The sequence below is a fragment of the Petaurus breviceps genome, unplaced genomic scaffold, assembly GCF_028583685.1.
Source record: "Petaurus breviceps papuanus isolate PSGF00001 unplaced genomic scaffold, PetGlider_PUasm1.0 186, whole genome shotgun sequence".
Lineage (NCBI taxonomy): Eukaryota > Metazoa > Chordata > Mammalia > Diprotodontia > Petauridae > Petaurus > Petaurus breviceps.
The window spans coordinates 24,506,089-24,530,548 of NW_027185798.1; the positions used below are offsets into that span (position 1 = coordinate 24,506,089).

General features: G+C 45.8%; 1 protein-coding gene across 1 annotated transcript; it reads right to left on the minus strand.

Moving 5' to 3' along the window:
• Positions 1-355: 355 nt before the first annotated feature.
• On the minus strand, positions 356-23,333 carry UTP6 (UTP6 small subunit processome component). Its single transcript, XM_069089873.1, has 19 exons — positions 22,415-23,333; positions 20,681-20,765; positions 18,598-18,639; positions 17,093-17,185; positions 15,894-15,941; positions 14,266-14,329; positions 13,676-13,794; positions 12,014-12,091; positions 11,234-11,315; positions 10,763-10,844; positions 9,575-9,756; positions 7,917-7,996; positions 5,682-5,759; positions 3,691-3,870; positions 3,349-3,429; positions 2,364-2,473; positions 1,811-1,877; positions 1,087-1,159; positions 356-638 (listed from the first exon to the last, which is right to left on the minus strand). Exons 1-19 carry the CDS (start codon positions 22,504-22,506, stop codon positions 481-483), a joined length of 1,794 nt encoding a protein of 597 aa, XP_068945974.1. The 5' UTR covers positions 22,507-23,333; the 3' UTR covers positions 356-480.
• Positions 23,334-24,460: the final 1,127 nt, after the last annotated feature.

Sequence of the window (24,460 nt, forward strand, 5' to 3'; positions counted from 1 at the left end):
CGTTTTATTCTTTCACAAGTATTTTCAAAAGATAGGCCACCCAAGGGTGTGCCTTCTCATTACACCAAACTTCATGAGCTGAAATACACTTTGGGTGCTTTTCAGAAATGTTCTTGTTGCCTTTCAAAAAATAAATAAAACCCAGAAGGGACAGGACTGAGGAGATAAGGGGACAAAACTTATTCCCTCAACTCAGGAAAGAAGAATGATGTTGCAGTTTTGTCAGTTCTGGAAAAGGTCAATAGGGTAGATGTTTTCTGGATGGACAACAGCCTTTCACTGATTCTCTCCTCCAGATTAAAGGTGCCAAATGTAATTCTCAGAAGGAGCAAGCCTCCTAGTTAGGAGTCAGATAGCAGAGTTCGGTATTTACTGTGAATCAAAAGTAAACATCGCCGTACAAATGGTAGATCCAGCTACAATGTCAATCTACCACAGGGGTTTATAAAAAGAGTTTACAAGTCCGGCTGTTGGCTCTTCCTACAACTGGTCAATCTGGAGCAAAGTGTATTTGGCCACAAACTCCTCTACCAGCTCTCCCTTCAGCATCTTCATGGCTCTCCAATGGATCTGCCCACAGTTCTCTGGTTTGCCACAAGGATGGTTCAACTCTTCCTTGATATAATCCAACCACAGGTCTTAAAAGAAAAAAAAATTAGTTATACTAGTGGGTGTACCCCACCCCCTGGCATGCTGCCCTAGCAATGACCGACCATGCCACTGGCCTTCACCAGACTCGAGAGTTCTGGAGGCCAGAAGAGCTCAGGTCACTCATAAAAAATGATGCTCTTAGGCCAATGGCCTTTGTTTTTATATTTATGTATTCTGATAACAGCACGTTATTATAATTGGTTTCCTTTAAAACAGTCCTTATGTAGTTTAGGGATTTTTTTTTTAAATTTGACTCTGAGAAGAGGCTATATACGCTTCACCAGTCTGATGGCCCAAAGAACCAAGGACAGAAAAAAAATTAAGCAGAAATCTACCCTTCTCCATAGATAAAACTCAGACTCCAAAAATGTGTTTACCAGAGAGTTAGTCACCCCACCTCCACCCCCACACACATACTTCCCTAAGGTTTCTTACCAGAATTCTCAGAACCAAACTCTCTCAAGGCTCTCTCATAGTATTCTCTTAAGTTCAACATCTTACAGGTTTCCTAGCAAAAGAAGTAGACAGGAGAGCTCAGGACAAAGGGCAATCCTCCTTCAGGGCCCTGATTCAGTATCACATTATTCTCCTAGGAAAGAAGCTCGCTCTTTTGGCTACCCTAAACCCCAATTACTTTATCTCAAGCTTGTTTCTTTCTGTTATACTCTCGAGAGAAGCTGTTACATATCATTACTTGTAATATAGGCATACATACCTTCATATAACAGAACCCTGTCCTACCCTCTATCAGGTCTGGGGTTGCTTTCCATGTCCAGGCAGGAAAAGCCAACTTTCCTAGCACTGTGACCCTAATAACACCTTGGTGCTTTTGCATGCAAATCCAATTACATTTTAAATTCACCTGGGAAATGTCTACAGTGTAAACAGAGGTCACTTAATTTATGGACAAGTGAAGCCTAGATTTTCATAGAAGACGGTCTCCTAAAGCCAGGCCCTGACTCCCATAGTTCCAGCTTCTGATTCTTCTCTTTTGTTGGTCACACCTGCTAACTGGTCAGCACCACAAGGGGCAGGGCCAGGGGGCTCAAAGGACCAACATTTGCTAAGCTTCTTTCTTACTCTCCCTCTTCCCCTTCCCCATCCCCACTCCCACCCCAGGGAGCTGGAGAAGCAGTGACCAATGCCCCCATTCACATACCTGCTCCTTTTCAATCTGGATCATCTTCCTGAAGAACTGAACTGAAAATGGGCGGTTTTCACGTAAACTATAGAGAAGAAATGTTTATTTCTCCCACATGCCCAGAAGACCCCTAGAGTGAACATGGCCCACACACCAGGAAGCAGCAGCCAGGCTCACTAAATGAGTTCAGGGCTCAGGCCCAATCACCAACAGCACTGACTACCAGTGTTCGGAATAGCCAATAACTCACTATTTCCTTACCCCAGCCCCACTCTTCCTCTATCCCTCATTTCTCAGTTTCAAGAGTCAATTTCAAAATTACTCATTTTGTACCTAGAGTTGCTGTTTTGTTTTTTTTTTTTTAAAGCAAAATTGTACAGAAAACCTAGTCTCTCACAACTGCCTGTTATGAGCCAGTATTTGTCTCTACCACATACTGCATAATGAGGCCAAAAGGTCACAAGCCATCTTTTTCAAGAGCAGATTATAGAGAGCTGTAAAGTTTGGCCAAGAGGAAAAAGGCCAAATGAGTAACAGGACATGGGGCACCTGCAGGGACAGTTCATCTAACCTGATAAAGATCTTTTTTGCCTTCTTGTGGCCGCCAGTCCGATAAGCCCAATCAAGGTATTTCTCTTTCATGACCACAGAATCAGCAGGAACAGTAGCAAGGAGAGATTTCTGGCATATGGAAGAAACCAGAAACAATCTACATAAGGAAAATTCACAGAAATGTCACCCCAAAGCCAACCCAGTGGAGAGCTAGAGGGTTCAGATCATGGAGGGATTGAACTGGAAGTCACAGGAAGAGCCTGTTTGCCAGTGACTGAATGAAAGAATAAAAAATCATCTGTGAACACTTACAAGGTGCTCTGCCCAGTACTGAGCACTGAGGATAGAGAAAAAGTCAAATGGTCCCTACTTTCACGGAGCTTGCCTTTAACTGGGATAGACAACACATAAACAGGTTCAGCTGCAGACCCGTGGGAAGGCCACGGAGTCCTGAGAGCAGGGCCAGGAAGAATGGGCCGACTCAGGGGGCTCAGGGACCCAGCTACAAGCCTCAGAGACCTGCCCATAATGGCCAAAGAATGGAAGCAGCTGGCAATGGAAGCATCTATCGGCAACTAGCTGACATCATTAACATACATTCATGTACAAATGGATGGTGGTGGTTCCTCAAAAACCAAACACACACGCACATGCATACACACACATTTCTCCTTCTCCACTTCCCTTTCTTCAGGTTCACTTAGCTGGTTTAGCTTCTCTAAGGGTGAAGGGTTTTCACCCAGGTTTGATTCCCAGGACCCCAGCTCATAAGCCAGTGGTGACCTCAGAGGAGGGTAAGCAAGGCCCAGGAGAGTGAGAATGGCCAGTCGGTCAAGGAGGTAAGGGTCAGAGGTAGAATCTGAACTCAGGCCAATGTTTTCCCCTCTTCCCCATCCTGCCTTGTTCTTAGTCTCTGCTGATGATCACTAAACTTATGACAAAAAGGGGGGAGAAAAAGAGGGAAGCCAGCTGGATGCCAGCAGTGACCTCGCCCCAAGCTGCACCTGGAAGAGGGCTTCGGTGTCTGCTTCACTGCGGGCCCCTTCACTCCACTCCACCCACAAACTCCACAACGGCAAACAATCCTGCAAACAAAAACAAACTTGAGTGAGCAGCAAACTGCAGGCACTCCAGCGCCAGTAATGAGCCAATACACAAGAATCTGCTAAGCATCTACTCTGGGCCAGGCAAACATCCCCTACACTGAGGGAGCAGACAATGACACCCGAGGCAGGTGAGGCCACCCGGGGAACCCCACCCCACACAACACGGAAGCCAGCCTTCGCCAGGCATGTAGGTGCAGAAGGCACAGCCCCAGGACCCTCAGGGGGGCAGGACTCACAGACCTTGGCTCTCAGCTGCCCAACGGCTTCCTGGAAACGCTCATCGAGCCTGCTGCTCTCTATCCGGATGAGCAGCCGCAGCTGTAGCAGCCACCTGGTGGCTGAGTCTGGGCAGCAGTCCGTCATGGCCAGGGCCACTTCCAGAGCCACCTCCTTGAGGCCCAGGTCCAGCAACAAGTCAAGCTAACCAAAAGAAAAGAACAGCAGAGCTGTAATCACAGCCAGCTCCTCAGTGCCCGCAGTGAAGGGAGGGAGCGAGGTACAGAACATCCCCCCCTCCCCCATGAGAGCTTAACTGGAGTGGCCACCACCAGGCACAGAAGTCAGGTGGGAGGGTCTCCTCTCTCAGTTCTTGTCTATTCTTTGTGGGAGGTGACTAAACATAATCAGAAAATGAGAGAGATGGTGAGGAAGGAACAGGAGACTCCAGAAAGTCAGGACAGCTTGAAGATGGCTTGCTAAGGAATAGAACCATCGGCCCTTCCCCCTCAAATAAAAACAGATAAGCCTGAGAAGCAGTTTAGCAGAGTGACCACAGTGCTGGGCCAGAGAAGCAAGAAGACCCAGGGGCCCAGCTAGACAGAGACCTGGCAGACAAGAGGGATGAGAAGACCAGCAGCAGCCCCTCCCTGCTCACTCCCCCAACCCTGGGCTGCTTCAAGACTTCAAGGAGAGGACCATTTGCATCTTGCAAATGTGGAAGGGGCAGAGGGCTGAATGGGGACAGAGTACTCAGTCTGGAGTCAGAAAAGACCCCAATCCAGCTCTGCCATTCACTGTGGGGCTTTGGGAGAATCCCTTCACCTCTCTGCCTAAGACTCCTCAGCTGTAAAACTTGGGCAGCTGAGATGGCCTCCAAAGCTCACACCACCTCAGCCTCACACCTCTACTCTGTTCAATGTAAACCCTACCAGTGTCTTAATAATACTGTACACATACTATTGCTTCTAGGTAAATACATATCGACACATAGATGAATCAGGACTGCCCCAGAGAAGGTGGAGAAGCATGCTCCTGTGTGACCAGACCTCAGGAGCTAGACTCTGAGAAGTACAGTGGCTCCCCGGGCCTCCATCCCCTCCCTAAGAGATCAGACTGAGGCAAAGGACCCAAGCACACAAAAGGATTTACAGCATCTCTCCTCTGCAGTGGCAGTAGAGGAATGGAAACAAAGGGAGTTTCCATCTTTCGGGGAGCAACTGAATAAATGATGGTATATGCATGCATTAAATTATGACAGTGTGGTAAGAAATGACAGAAAGGCCAGGTGCAAAAGAGGCTGCTAGGACTCATGTGAACTGAGACAGCAGGAAGGAGAAAAAAGCACAACAATAACACCAGGAAGACACACAATGGAAGACTTAGAGCCTCTGCCTGACGATGACCCCAGGGGACCAGTGTAGAGGAAGGCTGGCTGCCCACCTCCTGTCAGAGCCCAAACACTCAGAAGAATCTCTCCTGGGGGTGGCCAGAATGTCAGGGACTTTGTCAGATTGTGCGTGTTTGTTACAAAGGGAGAGAGTCAAAATTAATGTTTGTTAAGTGAAAAAAATAAAATAAAAATTTACTTAAAAGAGTGAAAAGTGCCAGGGTGGCTAGGTGGCACAGTGAATAGAGCACCGGCCCTGGAGTCAGGAGGACTGAATTCAAATCCAGCCTCAGACCCTTAACACTTACTAGCCGTGTGACCTTGGGCAAGTCACTTAACCCCTGTTAAGTGCCCTGCCTTCCCCCCTCCAAAAAGCAAAAAAATAATTAGATAAGAGTGAAAAATAGGAGTGAAAAGTGCTGGGGCCCAAATAGTCCTCATCCTTCAATGCCACTGGTGAGGAGTCTCTAATGAAAACAAGGCCTCAAGGGAAGGCTGCCAGCCTTTAACAGGCCCCTCCCCCTAGGCCCCCAAGGAGAACCACCAAGAGCCCTCAAGAAAGTGACCACTCAGGGCTCTGGCGGAACTCACCACCCAAGAGCACAGCGTCAGCCCACCTCCTTACCCACTGCTGGTACAGGTCTTCAGACAGCAGCCTGGCTTCATGGGCCCTCCAGAACACATCCATGGTCTGCTCCTGCCTCTGAAATCACCAAGGGCCCAGAATCATCATGCAATCCTGGTGAAAGGGCCCAGGACTTTGAACAGGAGCACTTGGCAATACTGCTCCCCAAGGGTGAAAGAAATGGCAGTGGAAATACAGGTAGACTATAACACAGATGGATGGATGAATATGATAGACGGAGGGATGGAGGGATGGAGGGATGGATGGATGGATGGATGGAGGGAGGGAGGGATGGATGGAGGGAGGGATGGAGGGAGGGAGGGAGGGATGGATGGAAGGAAGGATGGATGGATAGATGGATGGAAGGAAGGATGGATGGACGGATAGATGGACACAGACATTTAAGCCCCTACTATGTGCCAAGCACTTCACTAAGCCCTGAAAATAAAAATAAAAATAAGCAATACAATTCCACCACCCTCAAGACATTAACATTCTAATGGGAAGAGGCCACACATAAAAGGAAATTGGAAACAGGGAGGTCATGTGTTGGCAAGGCATGAAAGAGACCCAGAAATGTGGCAAGAGCCCAAGACCAGGTAAGACAAAGCCAAAGTAGGCCTGTGAGAGCCAAGATGGATCCAGAGGCACAGTCCCAGGATTCAGTGGGGAGGAGACAGAGATGAGGACAGGGTCCCTAGGATCCAGGAAGGGAACAACCAAGGCCAGAACCATATGGGACTTCGGAACTACCTTCTACCAAGTCCCTCATTTAAAAGAAGAAAACAAGGCCCAGAAAAGCTGGATGATTTGGGCAGGGTAGTAAGTGGCAGAGGCATCCTGGAAAAGAATCTGAAACTGTGGCCCAAACTATACTGCTCTTAATTCCCATGCATACCTTGACCCAACAATGCTACGAGGCCTCGACCCAACAGAAAAGAGAGGAAATGGAGACATGTATATATGGTTATTTACAGCAGCTATATTTGTGATACCAAGAACCCAAAAATAAGGGGGCTGCCTGTCAACCGGCAAATGGTTGAACAAATGATGGCCTATGAATATAACTAAATTATTATTATCCTGTAAGAAATGGGGGCGGCCAGGTTAGCACAGTGAGTAAGAGCACCGGCCCCAGAGTCAGGGTGACCTGGGATCAAATCCAGGCTCAGACACTTAGTACCACACCCAGAGATAAGTGGCCGTGTAACCCTGAGCAAGTTACTTAACCCCAATTGCTTAGGGGCGGCCAGGTGGCACAGTGAGTAAGAGCACCCGCCCCAGAGTCGGGATGACCTGGGATAGAATTTGAGCTCTGATCCTTAGCACCCACACCCAGAAATAACTGTAACCTTGTAAGCTGTGTAACTTTGAGCAAGTTACTTAACCCCAATTGCTTAAAAAAAAATAAGTGGAGGGAATGACTTCAGAAAAACCTGGGAAGATTTTATGAACAGATACGAAGTGAAGCAAGCAGAACCAGGAGAACAACCAACAGAATGACAACACTGTAAAGACAAACAACTCTGAAAGACTTAAGAACTCTGACCCACACGATGACCAGTCACCACGTCACATGATGAAGCATCCTACCCACTTCCTGACAGAAAATTGAGAAAAATATATTTTTAATTGAAAAAAATTTTTTTCATTTCATTTAATATTTTTTTGCTTTTTGGAGGGGGGCAGGTAAAGCAATTGGGGTTAAGTGACTTGCCCAAGGTCACACTGCTAAAAAGTGTTAAGTATCTGAGGCCAGATTTGAACTCAGGTCCTTCTGACTCCAGGGCTGGTGCTCTGGTGCTCTATTCACTGTGCCACCTAGCCACCCCCACAAATTTTTTTTTTAAATAAAGGCTAAATGAATCTTAAAAAAAAAAAGAGGCAGCTAGGTTATGCAGTGAATAGAGCACCAGCCCTGGAGTCAGGAGGACCTGAGTTCAAATGCGGCCTCAGACACTTAACACTAGCCGTGTGACCTTGGGCAAGTCACTTACCTCCAATTGCCCTGCCTTACCCCCTCCAAAAAGACAAAAAAAGAATATAAATTGATTGATTTGACCCAAACAATAATGGTTTTTAAATTATATTGATATGCAAAAAAATCAAACCTTATTTAAGGCTCTGAGAAAAGGGTTATGCAATGGGTAGCCAATTCTCAGGTGGGTGGTTTTATCTGTGTACCCACGGGTCCACAAGCTGCCCCCTGACCAAGTGACACAATAGGTGCCTCACCTTCTCTCTCAGCTCCTTGTTATTTGTTTTTCTATTAAATCGCTCCAAGCAGAAGGTGACGTAACACTTCCACATGGCCTCTATAAAGTCAGAAAGAACATCATACATTTACTACAGGTTTTGGGGTTTTGTTTTTTTTTTTTAAAGAAAAAGTGAGTAAAACGTGGCAGAACTTCTAACTGACCCATAACGGGACACAAATCAGAAGCATCTTCTGTGCTGGTTTGTCAACTTATTTAATTCTGTCTGGTTGAAACCCTGAGCACTTCAGGGTTGAGATTTTAACCCTTATTTTGTTTGTTTTTGTTGCCGATTATGTCGATGGGAAATGTGCTGTTGGCTTTGTTTGTTCGTTTATTTGTTTTAAAAGAAAAAGACAGATCAGTAATCGGTGAGACCAGATCCTTCATTCCAACCACTGCCACTACTTCTTGGCAGAGGAAAACGTAGTAAGTTCTTACGACCTCAAAGCAGCCCATCATCCCAGGTTCATGGAGTAAGACTGCAGAGTCAGGCTGGGGTAATACCAAGGGATAACAAACTCTATTCAATACTTATCACAGAGCATTATCAAAAAACAAGGAAAATGAAAGGTCTTTTCCAATGTATTCTAAAATAAAATGCCTAAAGTAAAAAGGAGTATTTGACCTACAATCCCTTCCCAAACAAAGCCACCATTATTACTACTAGTCAACATTACTCTATGAGCAGAATTTCTGCAGCTACACCAGAGCCATTGATGACAGTCTGAGTGGGGAGGAAGAAAGAAGGGGTGAGGTGGAAAGAAAAGAAGAGCAGAGAAGGGAAGAAAGAGAAGAGACTAAAAGGAAGGAAGAGGAGGGAGTAGGCCAGACCAGAACAGTTGCTTGTTAATTCATTTGGTGCCTTCTGCTTTGTTAAATGTTGTTTCATATAAAATTTTATCCCTTACTGTATTGTATGCATTTGATTGTTTTTGTTGAATTATTGGTTCCTCCTAAAATGTGAACTAGGAAAGGTTTAGTGGACCTAAACCTGATCTGAGGTCAGGTCTTGCCTTGATGCCCACTGGCAGAGAGACCCTGGACAAGTCACCACACCTCAGTGACAGGGGCAGGAGTCACCGGGCTGAAGCAATGAAAGGAAATTCTGCATTGGGAGGTCCTGTGAAAATGAAATATCACAGGTGTCTAGACGTGGGTGAGCGATTCCAAATGGAACACTTGTCCTTAGCTTGGGAGCCACACAAAAGTACACAGCAGGCTGCAGGTCAAAGTTTGCTGCCATATGCTGGGCAACACGCTCACCAATGAGGGAGATGGAGTGATAATGGAAAATGTTTAAAACCTCACACCTTTAGCATGATAAATCTGGAGCCACAGAGTTTCAAGATCATCTGTCCATTCCAGCACACTCATTTTTAATTAAGGTCCACTAAGGGGAAGTGACTTGGCCAGGATGACCCAGACAATAAGTGAGTGGCAGATCAGGATTCACACTCAAGTCCTTGGACTCCAAACCCAAACCCCTCATCCCTGCACCCCCAGCCTTCACCAAGAAACCTAAGATGAACAGCTCCTGGCAGAGAAAAGGGCTAAGCACCACTCACTGCGGGAGGCCAAACCCATCTCAGGCATAAACAGCGGGCTTTGATTTCTTGACCAGTCAGAAAGACAGACCTGTCGACAGAAAGCTCACGGCCTCCTCGTAGACAGCACAGCAGCGCTCCTCCCTGCGAGCCACCTCCGCAGCTTTCCCTTGTTTGGACGAGAGTTCTCCAAGCAGCTGTGATTCCAGCTCCAGCTCTCGCCGTGCCACAAAGTCCCAGGTGAGGGGGTCCCCGGCATGCAGAACCTGCAGGCTGGCACAAAGAGATTCCTCCCACCTGTCTTGTCCTAAGGGAAGCCAGGAAGAAGGAGCCTAACAAGGCAGCAGCTCACAGTCAACTACAACTGTCAGTCAGTGCCCCAGTGGACCTTTAACCTTGGAACCATCATCATAGGCAGAAACGCAGGGTCCCCTGGAAAGAGCACCCAAGCCATCATGCCAATGCAAGCTTCTACAATAAAGAATGTCAATGGGCCTGAGCCAAGGAAGGGATTTATGGAGCATCCAGGGCTTTACAAACATCATTTCATTTGATCCTGACAACAACCCCGTGAGGTAGATGCTATGATCCCCATTTTACAACTGAGGAAACTGAGGCAAACAGAGGTTAAGCAACGTGTCCTAGGCCTCACGGCTCGTTCCCAACTCCAGGCCCAGTGTTTTACCTACTGTGTACAGAGCCAGAACACCTGGGCTCAGATCCCAGCTCTAGCCCTGACTAGCTGTGCAATTCGGGTCAAGCAGCATACCTTCTGTGCCTCGGTTTCCTCATCTGTAGAACAAAGGGGTTAGATCTGATGTCTCAACTCCCTTCTGGCTTTGGATGCTATGGACATTTACCACGTGCCTGCTATTTAAAAAGGCGATGCTACTGGCTTGGCAACCATCAATTGGCCAGAGCGCAACATTCAGTGTCAGAAGACCCAAGTGTGAATCTTGCCTTAGACACTTTCTGGCTCAGTGGCCCTGGGAAGACCCCTTCATCTTTTGTGCCTCAGTGTCTTCATCTGTAAAATGTAAATCATCAGAGTACACACCTCCCAGGATGAGTGTGAGGATCAAATGAAGTAACATAGAAACGAAATGAAAGGAAGCGCTGCACTGTGCACCACGCAACTCTACAAAAATGCCAGTGGTGATGCCAGTGCCCGCTTCCTCTAACTCTCCACATCCCACCTCATAACCCTGCTTCACAGAGGCTCGGCACACCCCCGAAACACACACCCACAACATGTCCCCCTCCTTCCCCCTCCACTTACCGGTCATAAATCTCTTTCTGAAGATCTTGTGCAAAAGTGAATAACTTTGCAATTTTGAGTAAGGAGAGATGAAATTCGGCACCTAAAGATAGACAACAGAAAGAATCAATGTCCACAAGTCTGCAGGACGTGGCATGTCCTCTCTGCAGGCCTTTGCACTTTCTACTAACTTGCTACTTGTCTGCGGTCATTCGGCGGCATCCCCCCCCCAAGCACTGCTTCATCCGAGGCCCCAGCTAATGGTGCTGCACAGTGCTAGCACTGGGCACCCCCTAAATCCCAGGTGCGTGTTTAAGGGGCTGCCGATGCAGTTGAGCATTTTCTGAGCACACCGGGCTCGTTCTCTGTTTCAGGAGAGCCCCAAGCTCCGAGCACAGGCCCCCATGCTGGCTCCTGGGCTGCTTCTGCTTGTTCTGTGTGTCAGAACCACCCAGGGGGCCCTGCTACTCCCCACTAGAGTAGGAGGCATACCTCTGATCTTACTCACAGCTTCTTTATAAACAATCTGTGCCAAGCCCCCATTCAGGATCTCCTCTGAATAATCGAGTTCATCCTAAAGAGTGTCAGAAACCCAAAGTGCATGAGCAGCAAAGCACAGCAGGAGAAACCTCGAGAGCAAGTCGGACACCTAGCTTCTGACTAGCCGGGGAAACCTAGGGAGATCAAACCTGCTCTGGCCTCAGTTTCCTCAGCTCTAACACAAGATGATCCTGACAACTCTTCTTTAAAAGGGTTCCCGTCTCTGATTTGTTCATTGTGGGGATGGAGAAACAGTGAAAGCTAGACAGAGTGCATTTTAATCCATCTCATCTCATCCCTTCAACCCTAAAAAAGGAAACTATCAGGTTTGAGAATCACACTTTAGTCAGTCTTTACTGACTGATTTTATTTTTTGTTTGGGCTTTTCTTTTTCAAAAAGTTCTTGATAAATTTTACCTTCTCTTTCAGTTCTATTTTTCAATCACTTCTCAACAAAGTCTCCCCCACACCACTGCACCCAGAATCTTTTGTCCCCTTTGCAGAAAATTTCAGTGATCTCTGCTGGGCTGCTGAGGGTCTTCCTATCACAGCCACTGTTACAACCAATTGTGCTGATGGCTCTCTTGTGTCACTCACTTTGTAAGTCTATCGACAATCTTGGCTCTGCATGACAAGCAGGATAGGAGACCCCCACTCCCCAGGGCCTCTTCTGACTCTCACACAGGAACAAAGGCCCCAACCTTCACCAGCTGCACAGGCTTAGGATCTCACCAAATCCATTTTTGCTCGTTCAAATTCCTGCTTCTCTTTCCTCTGCTTCTCAGCGTGCATCAGCTCCATCCTAAAATACTAAAGATGGGGCAAGAAATAATTGGGAGAAAAAAAATCTTCCCTTCCCCCCTGAAAACTGGACAAAAACAGCACCATGACAGCCAAAGTGGCAAATGGGTAAACAGATAATCAAAGCAACCAGCTTCCTTGAGGGAGCCTGGACCAAGTACCGGATCTGATCTGAATTATCAGTGGTTAGTGTGACCCTGACTTCTCTGTCACTGACCCCCTGGACTCAGCCATCTAAAAATGAAGGTGCTAACAATCAGAGAATCTCCCTCACTGGGTGGTTGTGAGGATCAGATGACATGAGGGGCAGGAAGTGAACTGCAACCCACAGCCAGTCATTATGTCATCCCTGTATTAGGTGATAACCATAGGGTTAAATCTACACTTTCTCTCAACCACAAAATAAAACGGCAATATTTCTCTCTGCTCTGCTTTCCAAGACAATACTCTAGCTTAAAGTGACCACCAATTACCTATGGAATTACTATTTTTTTCAAAGCAGAACAGAAACAAAGCCAGAGGTAGACCCTGAGGCAGGCCTTGGAGGGGACAGAGAACAAAAGCTCAGGGCTTTTTCTTTGCTTCTTAATCATCAGCTCTTGGTTTGATGCTAAAGGTTTTGTGCAGCAGTTATTCCATATTTTATAGGCCTACTTAACTATCTAGTTTTGTTTGGTCAAGACGATAATTAAAATACATGTTAATGAAAATGAAAAGAAGAATTAACAAACCATGTTCGAGGACTTCAGGAAAAGATAGTTCTGATGTCTTTATAACTATATGGCACACTATATGTGTGATATAACTTTATAACTATATGACACACACTATGACACAGCTGTGACTGCTATGAGGCCCTTAGGACAGAGACCAAAAAGTCCCTCCCCTCTGGGTAGAAAGGGTGGAAAAACACTGATGAACAGAGCCATACTGGCTGACACACACTGAGCCTCCAGGACAGCCTGAAGGCCTGTGCTAGTGGCCTAATACCCTAGCACACAGGAAGAAATTTCCCAACAAACCCTAGCATTCATTTATCAAGTAAGCACTTGGCTGTCCACTTCCTATGTACCCTGAAGGAAGAAATCATAAGCAGAGTGTGATTCCAAGAGGGGAAAAGGAAAGGAAAAGAGAGAGTAGTCAAGAAGAAAGAAGGAAAAGAACAGAAAGAGGGAAAGAGGAGATGAAGGTAGGCCCAAGCCCCCAGGCCCTCTGAGCTGTACAACTGGACTGCTCACATCTCAGCCCTGCCCTTCGGTCAGCACCAGCTCTTCAGGCCCCAATTCAGCCCTGATTTGGGTTCTCAATAACACTACCAAGGCTCTCCTGAGATTTTTCTTTTTTTACTCACTAGCCTTCAATATAAAGCAGAGATCCAGGCGCTTGGTTTCTGTTTTTTAAATATTTTGATCAACTGTAATCCTATGTAATGTCCTGCTACACCTCAGGGTTGGGTTTTTTTTTCTTTTTTAAGAAGAGGCCCCATTTTAATGGTGTGGCTACATCTGGAATAATACAACCCACCTAATTAACAGGCAACATGAAAAGGCAGGGACTCTGAAAGTGCCCGGTCCCCAGCTGAGGCATACTCACTTCTTGATAAAGCTTGGGAGACTCTGGGTGGAACCTCAGCGCCCGCAGAAAGAGATGCCTGGCGCTTTCTGAAGAAAGGCAATCCTCCATCTCCCATTTGGCTGCCATGATCCACAACGCTGTCCAGGAAAGGGGAAAAAGCACAACAGATTCCATGACTGCTGACTGGCAGCATCTCCCCAACCCCACAAGAACTCCATTGAAATCCTGTCATTGCTTACAGTGACCATCTTAGCAGAGTTCAATACTAATTAAGCCAGCAACTAAGCTGAAAAACAAGTCCTAGGCCTAAAACAAAATCCTGTTCTTTAAAATCTAGGTCACTCATTTTCCCTGTTCCTTAAACCCTACAGGGCTGTCTCAAGAAGAAACTGAGAGTCCAACAGAGAGCCCAAAATACAGCCCCCTTACATTTGCCTACCATTGTTAAAGTAAGGTCCTCAGAGGTGGCCTCCTTCCCACCCTATCCAAGCTGAATGAAGCACAGAGCTCCCATCAGGCCCCCTGGTCCACCACCACTTTTAAATGTATTCCTAAAATAGCTAAGCCTTTATAAACCAGCATATAAAAAAAGTCCTAATTCACCACACCTGGTTTGTTTGGATGAATGGCCAACAAGGAAGAGAATATTTTACTAATTTGGGTTTTGTTATTCTGTAAGAGAAAAGAAAAACAATTCTGCTGTAAGTAAGAAGAATTCCTGCTCCTCCCCTTCTAGGCCTGACTAGCCACCACTCACCAAGGCCCCAGGACACAAGACTCTCACAAGGAGGCCTCAGACCAAATCATCTTCTGCTAGACTCCTGGGGCTAGGGTCCCAGAGAAGTCACAATGAAACTATAAGGATTATCTAAACACCCCACTCCAGTGACAAAACAAGGCCATAAATAATAACATTTACACAGCCCAATGTCATGCTTTGCATACTCAGGGGATCCCCAAAGTCTTACTGCTATTTAAAACTATCAAAACTTTAAAACTGCACTGTTTTTGAGACAGACTGTCTTATTTCATGTCCTCTTCCAAACAACCCTAAGAGATGAGTGCTATTATCACCTCCATTTTACAGATGGGGCAACTGAGGCTGAAAGGATGACTAGTCACAAAAAAAATAGGTGTCTGAGGTGGCTTTATATTGTCCTGTGTTCCAATCACACTAAAGCAAATCAAAGCTACATTCAAATTTCCTGACCTTCATTTATATCAGGGGTTCTTAACCTTTTTTGCACATGGATTCCTTTAGCAACAGCCTGGGGAAGCCTATGTATGTATCCCTTTCTCAAAGCCATGTTTCAAACACATAAAATAAAATGCACAGAATTACAAAAGGAACCAATGATAGTGAAATACTATGATCAAAACATTTTTAAAACCCAATCTCACAAACTCCAAGGTAAAAATCCCAATTTATAAAAAAGAAAAATACTTTTACAACTCACTTGGAAATCCATACGCTACAAATTAAGGCTTGAATTTAAGATGGCAGGAGATAGGTCCTCTGTTAGGGTTTTTTCTCTTTTTGTTTGGCTTTTTTTGGAGGGGGGAGGGTAGTGCAATTGGGGTTAAGTCACTTGCCCAAGGTCACACAGCTAGTGTCAAGTGTCTGAGGTCAAATTTGAACTCGGGTCCTCCTGACTCCAGGCCCGGTGCTCTATTCACTGCACCATCTAGCTGCCCCAACTTTTTCTCTTCTTTAAATCTATTCCCAAATTCTGTGTCCACCTTTTATTTTAGTGGGGGGAGGAGAGGGAAGGGGGTGCAAGGCAGTGTTGCTGTACGGGGCAGGACAAAGAGCAGCAGGCTTAGTGGTCCAGTCTCTGCACTGGCACTAACCAGTCGCAGGAAGGTGGACAAGTCACTTACCCTCTGTCCTCACGGAAGCTTTCTCCTTTGTAAAATGGGATAATGGAATAAGTATACCTGCTACTACCCACCTCACAAGGCGGTAGGGAGGAGAAGTACTTTATCAACTCTAGCGCACGTATCAAGGTGGGGCATGGAACCTCAGCAAGCGCTGAGTCCCCCAGACAACTGTGTGGTCCGTATTTCCCCCTGTATCTTATCCCGGCTGTGTCTTGCCCAGCACAGTGAGCTGTGCTCACGAGATGTGCTTCATGTTTCTTGAACTAAGCAACAGTAATTTCTTCCCAACCTTTGGTGACAATCACGGGCGTAGGCAGACACAGCATAAAAGGAATGAAAACATACTCATACTCACCCATTTCTTACAAAAGGCTATGTGAGAAAGCCAGAGCTGAATATCTTCCTATGGGAAATACATAACAAAAACCACATTCTTTATCTACTTCATAATCAAAGCAAAGAAATCTTAAACATCTTAATCTTTTGTTTTTACATCTCCTTCATTGCTAAACACATCCCTCCCCTTGCCCTAATTAAAAAGCCAGTCCTCAAAGACAGAAAGATGCCTGTTGTCTTCTTTAGCACCATTTCGATCAGGTGAGGAGGGGGGTATTATGACAGCTCATTACCTACAAATCCCTCAGACTTAAGCATCGGGATCACTTTTTTTTTTCACCTGAGCAGAAGGTAACACAGTAGGAGAGGAGAAATAGCTCTAAATCCGGGGTCAACATGGGTTCAAATCCTGCCTCTGCCCCTAACTGGGGCAAGTCCCCAGGGAAATCCTTTCCTCTCTATGTAAAAGCCAAGCTGCCTCCTACCCACCAAAATAAGCTGGAATTGATTCTGAACAGATTTTACAAAGACCTAGGCTGGAAGGGGCCTCAGAGACCAAATAACCCAGCCCCTCATCTTACAGGAGTGAGCAGAAGCCCAGGAAGGGCAAGGAACTTGCCCAAGGTCACATGGGGGTAAATGGCCAAGGCACAGCCCCAGCAAGGCCACAGGAAGGCCTCAGGGTGGTTCTGCCAAACTTCAGAGCTGGAAAGGCCTGAGAGATCAATCATCCAACCCCTCATTTCACAGAGGAGGGAACCTAGGGCAAGGGCATGGAAGGGGGTCTGTTAAGGCCACACAGAAGGCATAGCAGAGGAGACTCAAATTCAGCTCTGCCTGCCAGACAGACCACACTGACCCTGCTTGCCAGCCTTCCCACACTTGCTGCATGGACTTCTCACACAACTGAATCTGCATGGGAGAAGTCGGGATCTGTCTTTCCCCTCTCCCATTCCTCCCCACCCCTCCTTCCTTATCCATCCCCCAATTCAAGGGATGATAAATAGAGAATAAAACACAGCCAGTGTGTTTTCAGAAAACACCAAAAATGTGCCTGAATATGAGAAGGAATCACCCCAAGGGGACTCATGTGGAGGAACACTTGCCAGGCCTTGAGTGCACAAATCCGGACACTCTAGGGTGGGATCTTAACACTGGGTCCACCCCTTTACAAGTAGCACCACCTCCCAACATCCACAAAGCCCCAAACCTGCTGACCTTCCACTTAGACGTGGCTCGACGGAAGAGGTTCTGGATTCTGTGCACGATCGAAAACTCGATCTCTTCCTTCTTAAATACATATCTGGTGCGCTGAGGACCAAAAGGCAAAGCTTCAACCAACAGGGAGACCCGCAGCCCCAGTGTCGGCCCCAAGGCCAGCTCTGAAGCTCCCAAAGCTCTCGTGATCCTTCCTCCCCACCCCTGCCCACTCCAGACCCTCCTCAACTCCTGGGAGGAACAGCCTCCCCCTATCAGGCACAGGCTCAGCCATGTCATTCCCCTCATCCCCTGCAGTCTCTAGGTCTGCAGTTCTTAACCTTTCGGGTAGCATGGCCCCTTGAGCAGTCTTCAGAAGCCCATGGGCCCCTTTCTCAGAATGTTTATACATGCATAAAATAAGATACACAGTACTACAAAGGAAACCAATTCTACTGAAATACATTTGCTAATGTATTAAAAAAAAAAGTTTCACAGACTCACCTTTCAGAATTCCTTCCTCCCTCCCCAATTCTATGGTAAAACACAAAGTCCTTAGCCTGGCACCAAACTAAATTTCTAGGCTTATCCCTAAGTTACCCTTTCAAGACCTTGATATTCCAAACAAACTGCACTCACGAGCCCTTTTCCAGGCCAGAAATGCCCTCCCTCCTTGTCTTTCTTCAAGATTCGATTCAGATGACCCTTTCACTGGGTGATTCCTGCCACACACGTGTACGTGCACGTGTGTATGCATGTGTATGTTCACATACATGCATACACACACACAAACACCAGGGATAGTGCCTGCTCCTTCCTGTTTTCTGTATACATGCTCCCCCCTTCCCTTCCACTTCCCTCCCCCATAAGCTCCTTGCAGGCAGGACCTGTTTTCTTGATGGTTCTATATCCCCAGCCCTCAGCACATGGCCTTGTACACAGCAGGCACTTAATGTTTGTTTAACTGAGTGAACAGAATTAAAAATGGACATTCGTGGGTTTAAAAGATTTCCCAACATCTGGTCCCATTACACCCAACCCAGAAAGAGCTCATTCCACTTGGTAGTGCTGCCCTGCCCCACCAGACAGAGGCAACTCTACATTTGAACAGATCACATTCACTGCTCAACAAACATCAAGCAGACTGAACAACACATGGTAGGTTCCCTTTCTATGTGGCCCATTCGTCCTGTGTCTCTGTCTGCGGCTAGCTGAATGCCTGCCCCCAGAGGCCATGGGAACCCACACCGCACTCACATCTGCCTTGATTCAACACTGGAATGTGGTGAATATCAAATGTGAAGAGGAATATCTTAAGGCCCCCATGGTGCAGAGGATTAAAAACCACTTGCATTGTTCCTGTGGTATTTACAGTCTAAAGGCTCCAACACCAAACCTTACTGAGCACCCATGGGGTCAGGAGCCGGCCCTCCCCAGTTCCGGACAGCTGGGGGCGAGCTGCCCAAGGGCATGCTACGTTGGGCAGTTGTTTCCCCCTTCCCCGATCCTGGTTTTCATTCACTTACTGCTCTTCTTTTCTTGATCAGCTCCAGAAGATTGATTTCATACTGCAGGGAAGAAACAACAAGGCATATCAGAACACACCCAGAGAGAAGAACAACAGAAGTATTCTTAACTTCCACAACGAACAGAAACCGAACTAGCTGGAGAGCTAAAGGCTGTGGACACAATCTAGCAGCTACAAAAATCAAGGGATGGGGTCATCAGGGATTACTGACTGTCTGGGTGCACAATTTATAGCAATAATGCTCAGAAAGACCAGGAATTCCGCAGATTACACCTGGTGCTAAATACAGGTCTAGAGAACTGAATCAAACAGAACCACCAGGCTCCTTTACAACTGGCCGATTTAGTCAGCACTTCTAACATCAAGGAAGCGAGTCCTGATTAAAACCATGACTAAGAATCAGAAGGTACCTCAAAGGGAGGTACCATTCCAAACCCCCTGGCTTCTGACTGCACCTAGAGGTCTGAGTCCCCTCCCTAAGGAGCCCATTTTATCAAAAGAGAGCTCCCAAGGGGCAGCTAGATGGCTCAGTGAATAGAGTACCAGCCCTGGAGTCAGGAGGACCTGAATTCAAATGTGACCTCAGACACTTAACACAAGATTAGCTGTGTGATCTTGGGCAAGTCACTTAACCCCAATTGCCCTACCTTACCCCCTCCAAAAAAAAAAAAAGCTCATAGGAGAAAGTTCAGAACTGATGGGGTGCCTATGCTTGAACCCCAGATCAAAAATCACATCTCTCCCTAGCTTCAAATCTCCCTAGGTTCCAAACACTGTCTTAGGCAGTTTCTCTCCAGTTCAAGAGCAGCGTGCCCTCGCAAAATACTGATTTCTCTTTCTGGGACAGCAGCCAGCTCCACCTATAGAATTCAGCAGTTTGAACCGGCTGTGTACTGGGTCATAAAAATACTTACTCTTCACTGATTCATTATACGTATCCTAGACGTAGTCTCATGTATACTCCCTTAAGTTTATCTTGTCTAACAAGACATCGATGGGGGCAGCCTGGGTATTTCTCAGTCAGCCCTGACAGTTAGTTGACTTGGAGACTTAGTACCATTTCAGGCCTAAAACTATACCGCTCTGTAGCCCTGCTTTGGGCTATTTCCCAGTAAATTCTGGGTAAAATACCTGCTCAATAGATATTAAAAGTGTATGTTCCTTTAAGAACTGACCAATCCTTAACCTCTCTAGAATCCCACCATGACTCTGCCAGTTAGCATATTTGACTCATGTTTTACTATAGTTTGTCCTATATAAACTCTAACCATACCCTCTAAGGTTGCAGGTTCCCTAAGAACTTCTGCCCGCTGTCTAGGGTAACAATAAATTTTTGCCATCTTGACTTAAAGAATGCTTAAGTCCGTGAATTCATTCCAGGAGACCTTGCTCTGGGAACTCCGGTCTCGGGATCCCTATATCCCTGGAGGTTTCTCCCTCAAAATTCCTGGCCCCTCAGCAGAACCTGTCACCAGATCACCTCCAGCTGCTGATCCTAGGCCTGCCACAGAGAAGAAACTGAGGCCCAGGAAACATGAAGAGCTTTGTGATGCCACGGACCTAGGCAGTGTCTGAGGTAGGATTTGAACCCGTATGTTCTGACATCAGCCAATGTTCATTCATTCCAGTAACCCAGTGTATCCCTCCCAAGGTTTCTTCTTTCCAAGGCTGTACACCTTCTGATCCCTCAATAGTATTTCATAGGACAATGTCTAGATCTTTAATCCATTCATTCCTCTGGATCTGTTTCACATGGCTGGTGTTTCTTTTAAAATGTGGAGTCTAGGACTGAATTTTATTAAATGCCTTACTGAAGAGATACTGAATCTTTACTCCCCTGATTGACCCTTCTTGTAGCCCCATCAAAAAAGTAAATAATTTCAGGTGGACAAGATTTATTCTCAATGAAAGCACAGGCTGGCTATCTGCTGTCAATGTTTCCTTTTCTAAATGTTCCAGGTTAGGTATTTTAAAATCCATTCTACAAAAGTAGGCATCAACGCCAAGTTCACCCATTCATCAGTTCATTGAAAAAGGAATAAAATTTGAGTAAAGAAGTAATCATCCAACAATCTACTCACTTGGATGTAATTGATAAAATCTTCCTTAAAAAGAGCTCTTCTTTGTACTTTGTATTCTAGTGCTGAGGCCTTCTTAATGACAGCCCTGGAAATATAAAAGTTTAAAATAAACCCTTTGAAAAAGGGAGAGATTACACAAGCAGCTATGGTTTTGAAACCCAAGCCACATTTTTAAATGTTTTAAAACCACAATACAGCAACCCTTAAACCATCTTTACTATCCGAGGCTTCTCGGACAATACAAAGTAAAAATGAATATGGGTTTTGCACACCCTCTAGCCCATCTTCCATTCACTGCCACAATTTTCCTAAAACTCAGATCTAACCAAAGATTACCTCCTTACTCAATAAACTGTAGTGGCTCCCTATTACCTCCAAATATAAAATCCTGTTACGCTTTTAAAACCCTGCACAACATGGCCCCTTCCTACCTTTCCAATTTTCTTAATCTCCTCTCTTCCACTTACTGTACAATGCAGCAACTACAAGCTTTCTTGCTGTCCTCACGCAACACTTCATGGCCCAACTCCATGCCTCTTACTGGTTCCCCTGGCCTCCAATGCTTAACTCAGGGACTGACCCACAGTAGGTGCCAAACAAATGCTTGTTTATTGACTGACCTCTACCTAAGCTACCCTGTTTTCCCCCACCCTACTCCTTCTTATGGAATAATAGTACCTTCCCTCCCTGACACCACATTATTTGCATATTGTCTCCTCTGTTAGAATGTAAGCTCCTTAAGGGCAGGGGCTGTTTATGCATTTTTCTGTATTCCCAGTCCTCAAGCCAGTGCCTGGTATGTAGTAGACATTTAATAAAATGCTTTATCTAGCTTTTCTAGATGCAGTAGTTGTCTGCAAACTGTCCCCTCCTTTAGATTTTAAGCTCCTTGAATAATAGAGACTGCTTCTGTCTTTCTTTGCACCTATTACCACTGCTTAGCACATCTGGCATACAGCAGGAACTTAATAAATGTTTTATGTATTCCGTCTACATCTCATTTGTAGATGGTTGTTTGCATACTGTCCTACTGTATTGTAAGATCCCTGAGAGTCTTTCTTTGCAGTTATTCCCAGTGGTTGGTGCAATGCCTGGAATACAGTAGGCACTTAACAAACGCTCTATACATTCTGTCTATATCTCATTTATACATGGATGCTTGCATACTCTCCTGTTGGATTTAAAGACACTTAAAGTCCTTCTCTGTAGCTATTCCCAGTGCTTAGCACAACCCCCTGAATACAGTTGGAGCTTAATACGTGCTTGCTGATTTTGAGGATGAGGATGAAGATGGTGATGGTGACACAGCATCCTCGAGGTACCAACAGCATCTCCATCCCTCCCTCCTGGCAGGGAAGTAATGCTTCCTTAGCACCTGTAGGTGGAGCCAGGCGGCTCCGAGCACCCACTCAGACCCTGGGCCTTCCTGCCAGCTGCAAGACTGGCCTCTCGGCCACTAGGGGGCACCGTCACACCAGGGAACAGACGAGCCAGGCCCTCCACCGGGAGGAAGCGCGGCGCGAAACACCCGGGGGCAGACGAGTAGGATGCCTGGGGTGCCCACTGCCCCCGAGTCCGGTGGTGCCAGCGCGCGGAGCCCACGAGGCCAGGACGCCACCCACGCCAGGTCCCGCCGCCAGGAGCAAACGTGACGTCGGCTGCCGCACGTGATCCGCCTCCCGCGTCCGCAGCTCCCTCCAGGGCACCTCCCCCCCAAACCCGCAGTGAGCTCACTTAATCTCCTTGCGCGTGAAGAGCCCGACCCGCTCCAGCTGTAGCAACTCCGGGAGTCGGTCCTCAATGTGCTGCTCGATGATCTCCGCCATGGTTTCGACACCAGGCTGAGCGGAGGAAAGTGTCACCGGCACCGGCGCGCATGCGTAGAGCCTCTTCCGGAAGGGTTCTCCAACCTTTGCCCTCCGACCTGCCGGGTGAGCACGTGGTTGGTCACTTCCCCGCCCTTCGCAGGCGATCTCGGGCTCTCCCTGCGGCACCGGTTGTTTTTGCCGCTACAGCTTGACGGAAGTCGGTAGGCTCGAGGGAGGAGCGCTCTTGGAGGGGGCGAGACTTGCAAGAATCTTGGGCGCAGGCGCAAAAGAAAGAAGAAAAGGCGTGCTTAGCCAGGGAAACAAAGTTTAAAAGTCCCATTGAACGCTCATGGACCAATCAATCTACGAGCATTTTTTTTAAAAACTTTTTTAAAATAACTTTTATTTTTCAATTAACAAGCGCTTTCAACTTTTATTTGTTTCAGTTAAAAGAATTTTTAAATGTATTTTTAGTTAAGGAGCATAAACTTTTAAATTTTTTTCACACATTTTTTATACTTAAATTTTTCCAACTAAAAAATGTTTAAACTTAGGGCGGCCAGGTAGCACAGCAAGTAAGAGCACTGGCCCCAGTGTCGGGATGACAGGGATCGAATCCAGGCTCAGACACTTAGCACCCACCCAGAAACACCTGGCCATGTAACCTTGAGCAAGTTACTTAACCCCAATTGCTTTAAAAAAAAAAAAGTTTAAACTTTTTCAATTCACAAGATTTAATTTTAACTTTTTTCAATTGATTATTTTCAAACTTATTTTTAGCTTATTAAAAAGCATTTTAAACTTTTTAAAATTAAACGTTTTTAGCTTATTTATTTCATTTGAAAAGCTTCTTAAACGTTTTTAGCTAACAAGGATTTTTAAACTTTTCAACTAAAACAAGAATTTGGAACTTTATTTTTTAAACTTATTTTTCAATTAACAAACATTTTAAACTTTATTTCAATTAGAGTTTTAAAACCAAGGTTTTTAAATTAACTTTAAAAAAAACTTTTTTTTTTTCTGTTAAGCATGTTGTCTCCCAACCCCCCAAAATAAAGAGGAAAAAACCCCATAACTAATATGGTTAACCATCTTTTCTTTCTCCTCGTTTTTCTGTTTTCTGATTCTTCTTTCACAACATAACTAATGTGGGACTATGTTTAATGTGATTGTACATGTATAGTCTATATCAGATTGCATGCTGTCTTGGAGATGGGGGGAAGGGAGGGAGAGGAAAAAGTAAAACTAATTAAGTTTTTAAAAAATCAAGTTTTCCCCAGCTTTTGAGCTGTGGATTTGAACAGCAGTGACTATGGTCAAAAGTAAACTTTTCATTACTTAGAGGTAGGGTCCTGGCTCTCAAAAATAGCATCTTTGTGGCACCCAAGTTCTCCAGCTACAGACTAAAGAATTATTACCAGTAATTTCCCAAGGAAGTCAAACAGGAAAGATCTTGGTTTAAAGGTCCAGTTTTGTCTTAAATCTGGCTCCTAGACAGTAGTAGTAGTATTCATCATTGTAGTAGTAATAGCTGGGATTTATACAACGCTTTCAGGTATACAAAGCATTTTACAAATAACTCACTTGATTCTCACATCAGCCCTTAGAGGGAGGTCATCTCCCTTTTATAGATGAGGAAACTGAAACAGGCAGAAGTGGTTACTTCGCAGGGTTACATAGCTCTAGTAAGTGTTTGAGGCTGCATTTGAATTGGGCTCTTCCTGACTCCAGGTCCAACAGTCTACTTACAGCACCACCCAAATGCCTTCCAAAAGAGTCACTCTAAGAGCCAGTGGACAATAAACATGATGAACAAAGACAAACAAAGGAAACAAATGAACAACAAAATTTTAAAACGGGACAAAAAGGAACAATGAACACGTTATTAACATCTGTTTAGATAGCAGGGATCTTATTCCATCATCTTGGGTTGAGTTGTCTGTTGCATGAAGTCATCTGCTTCTGGGAAGAA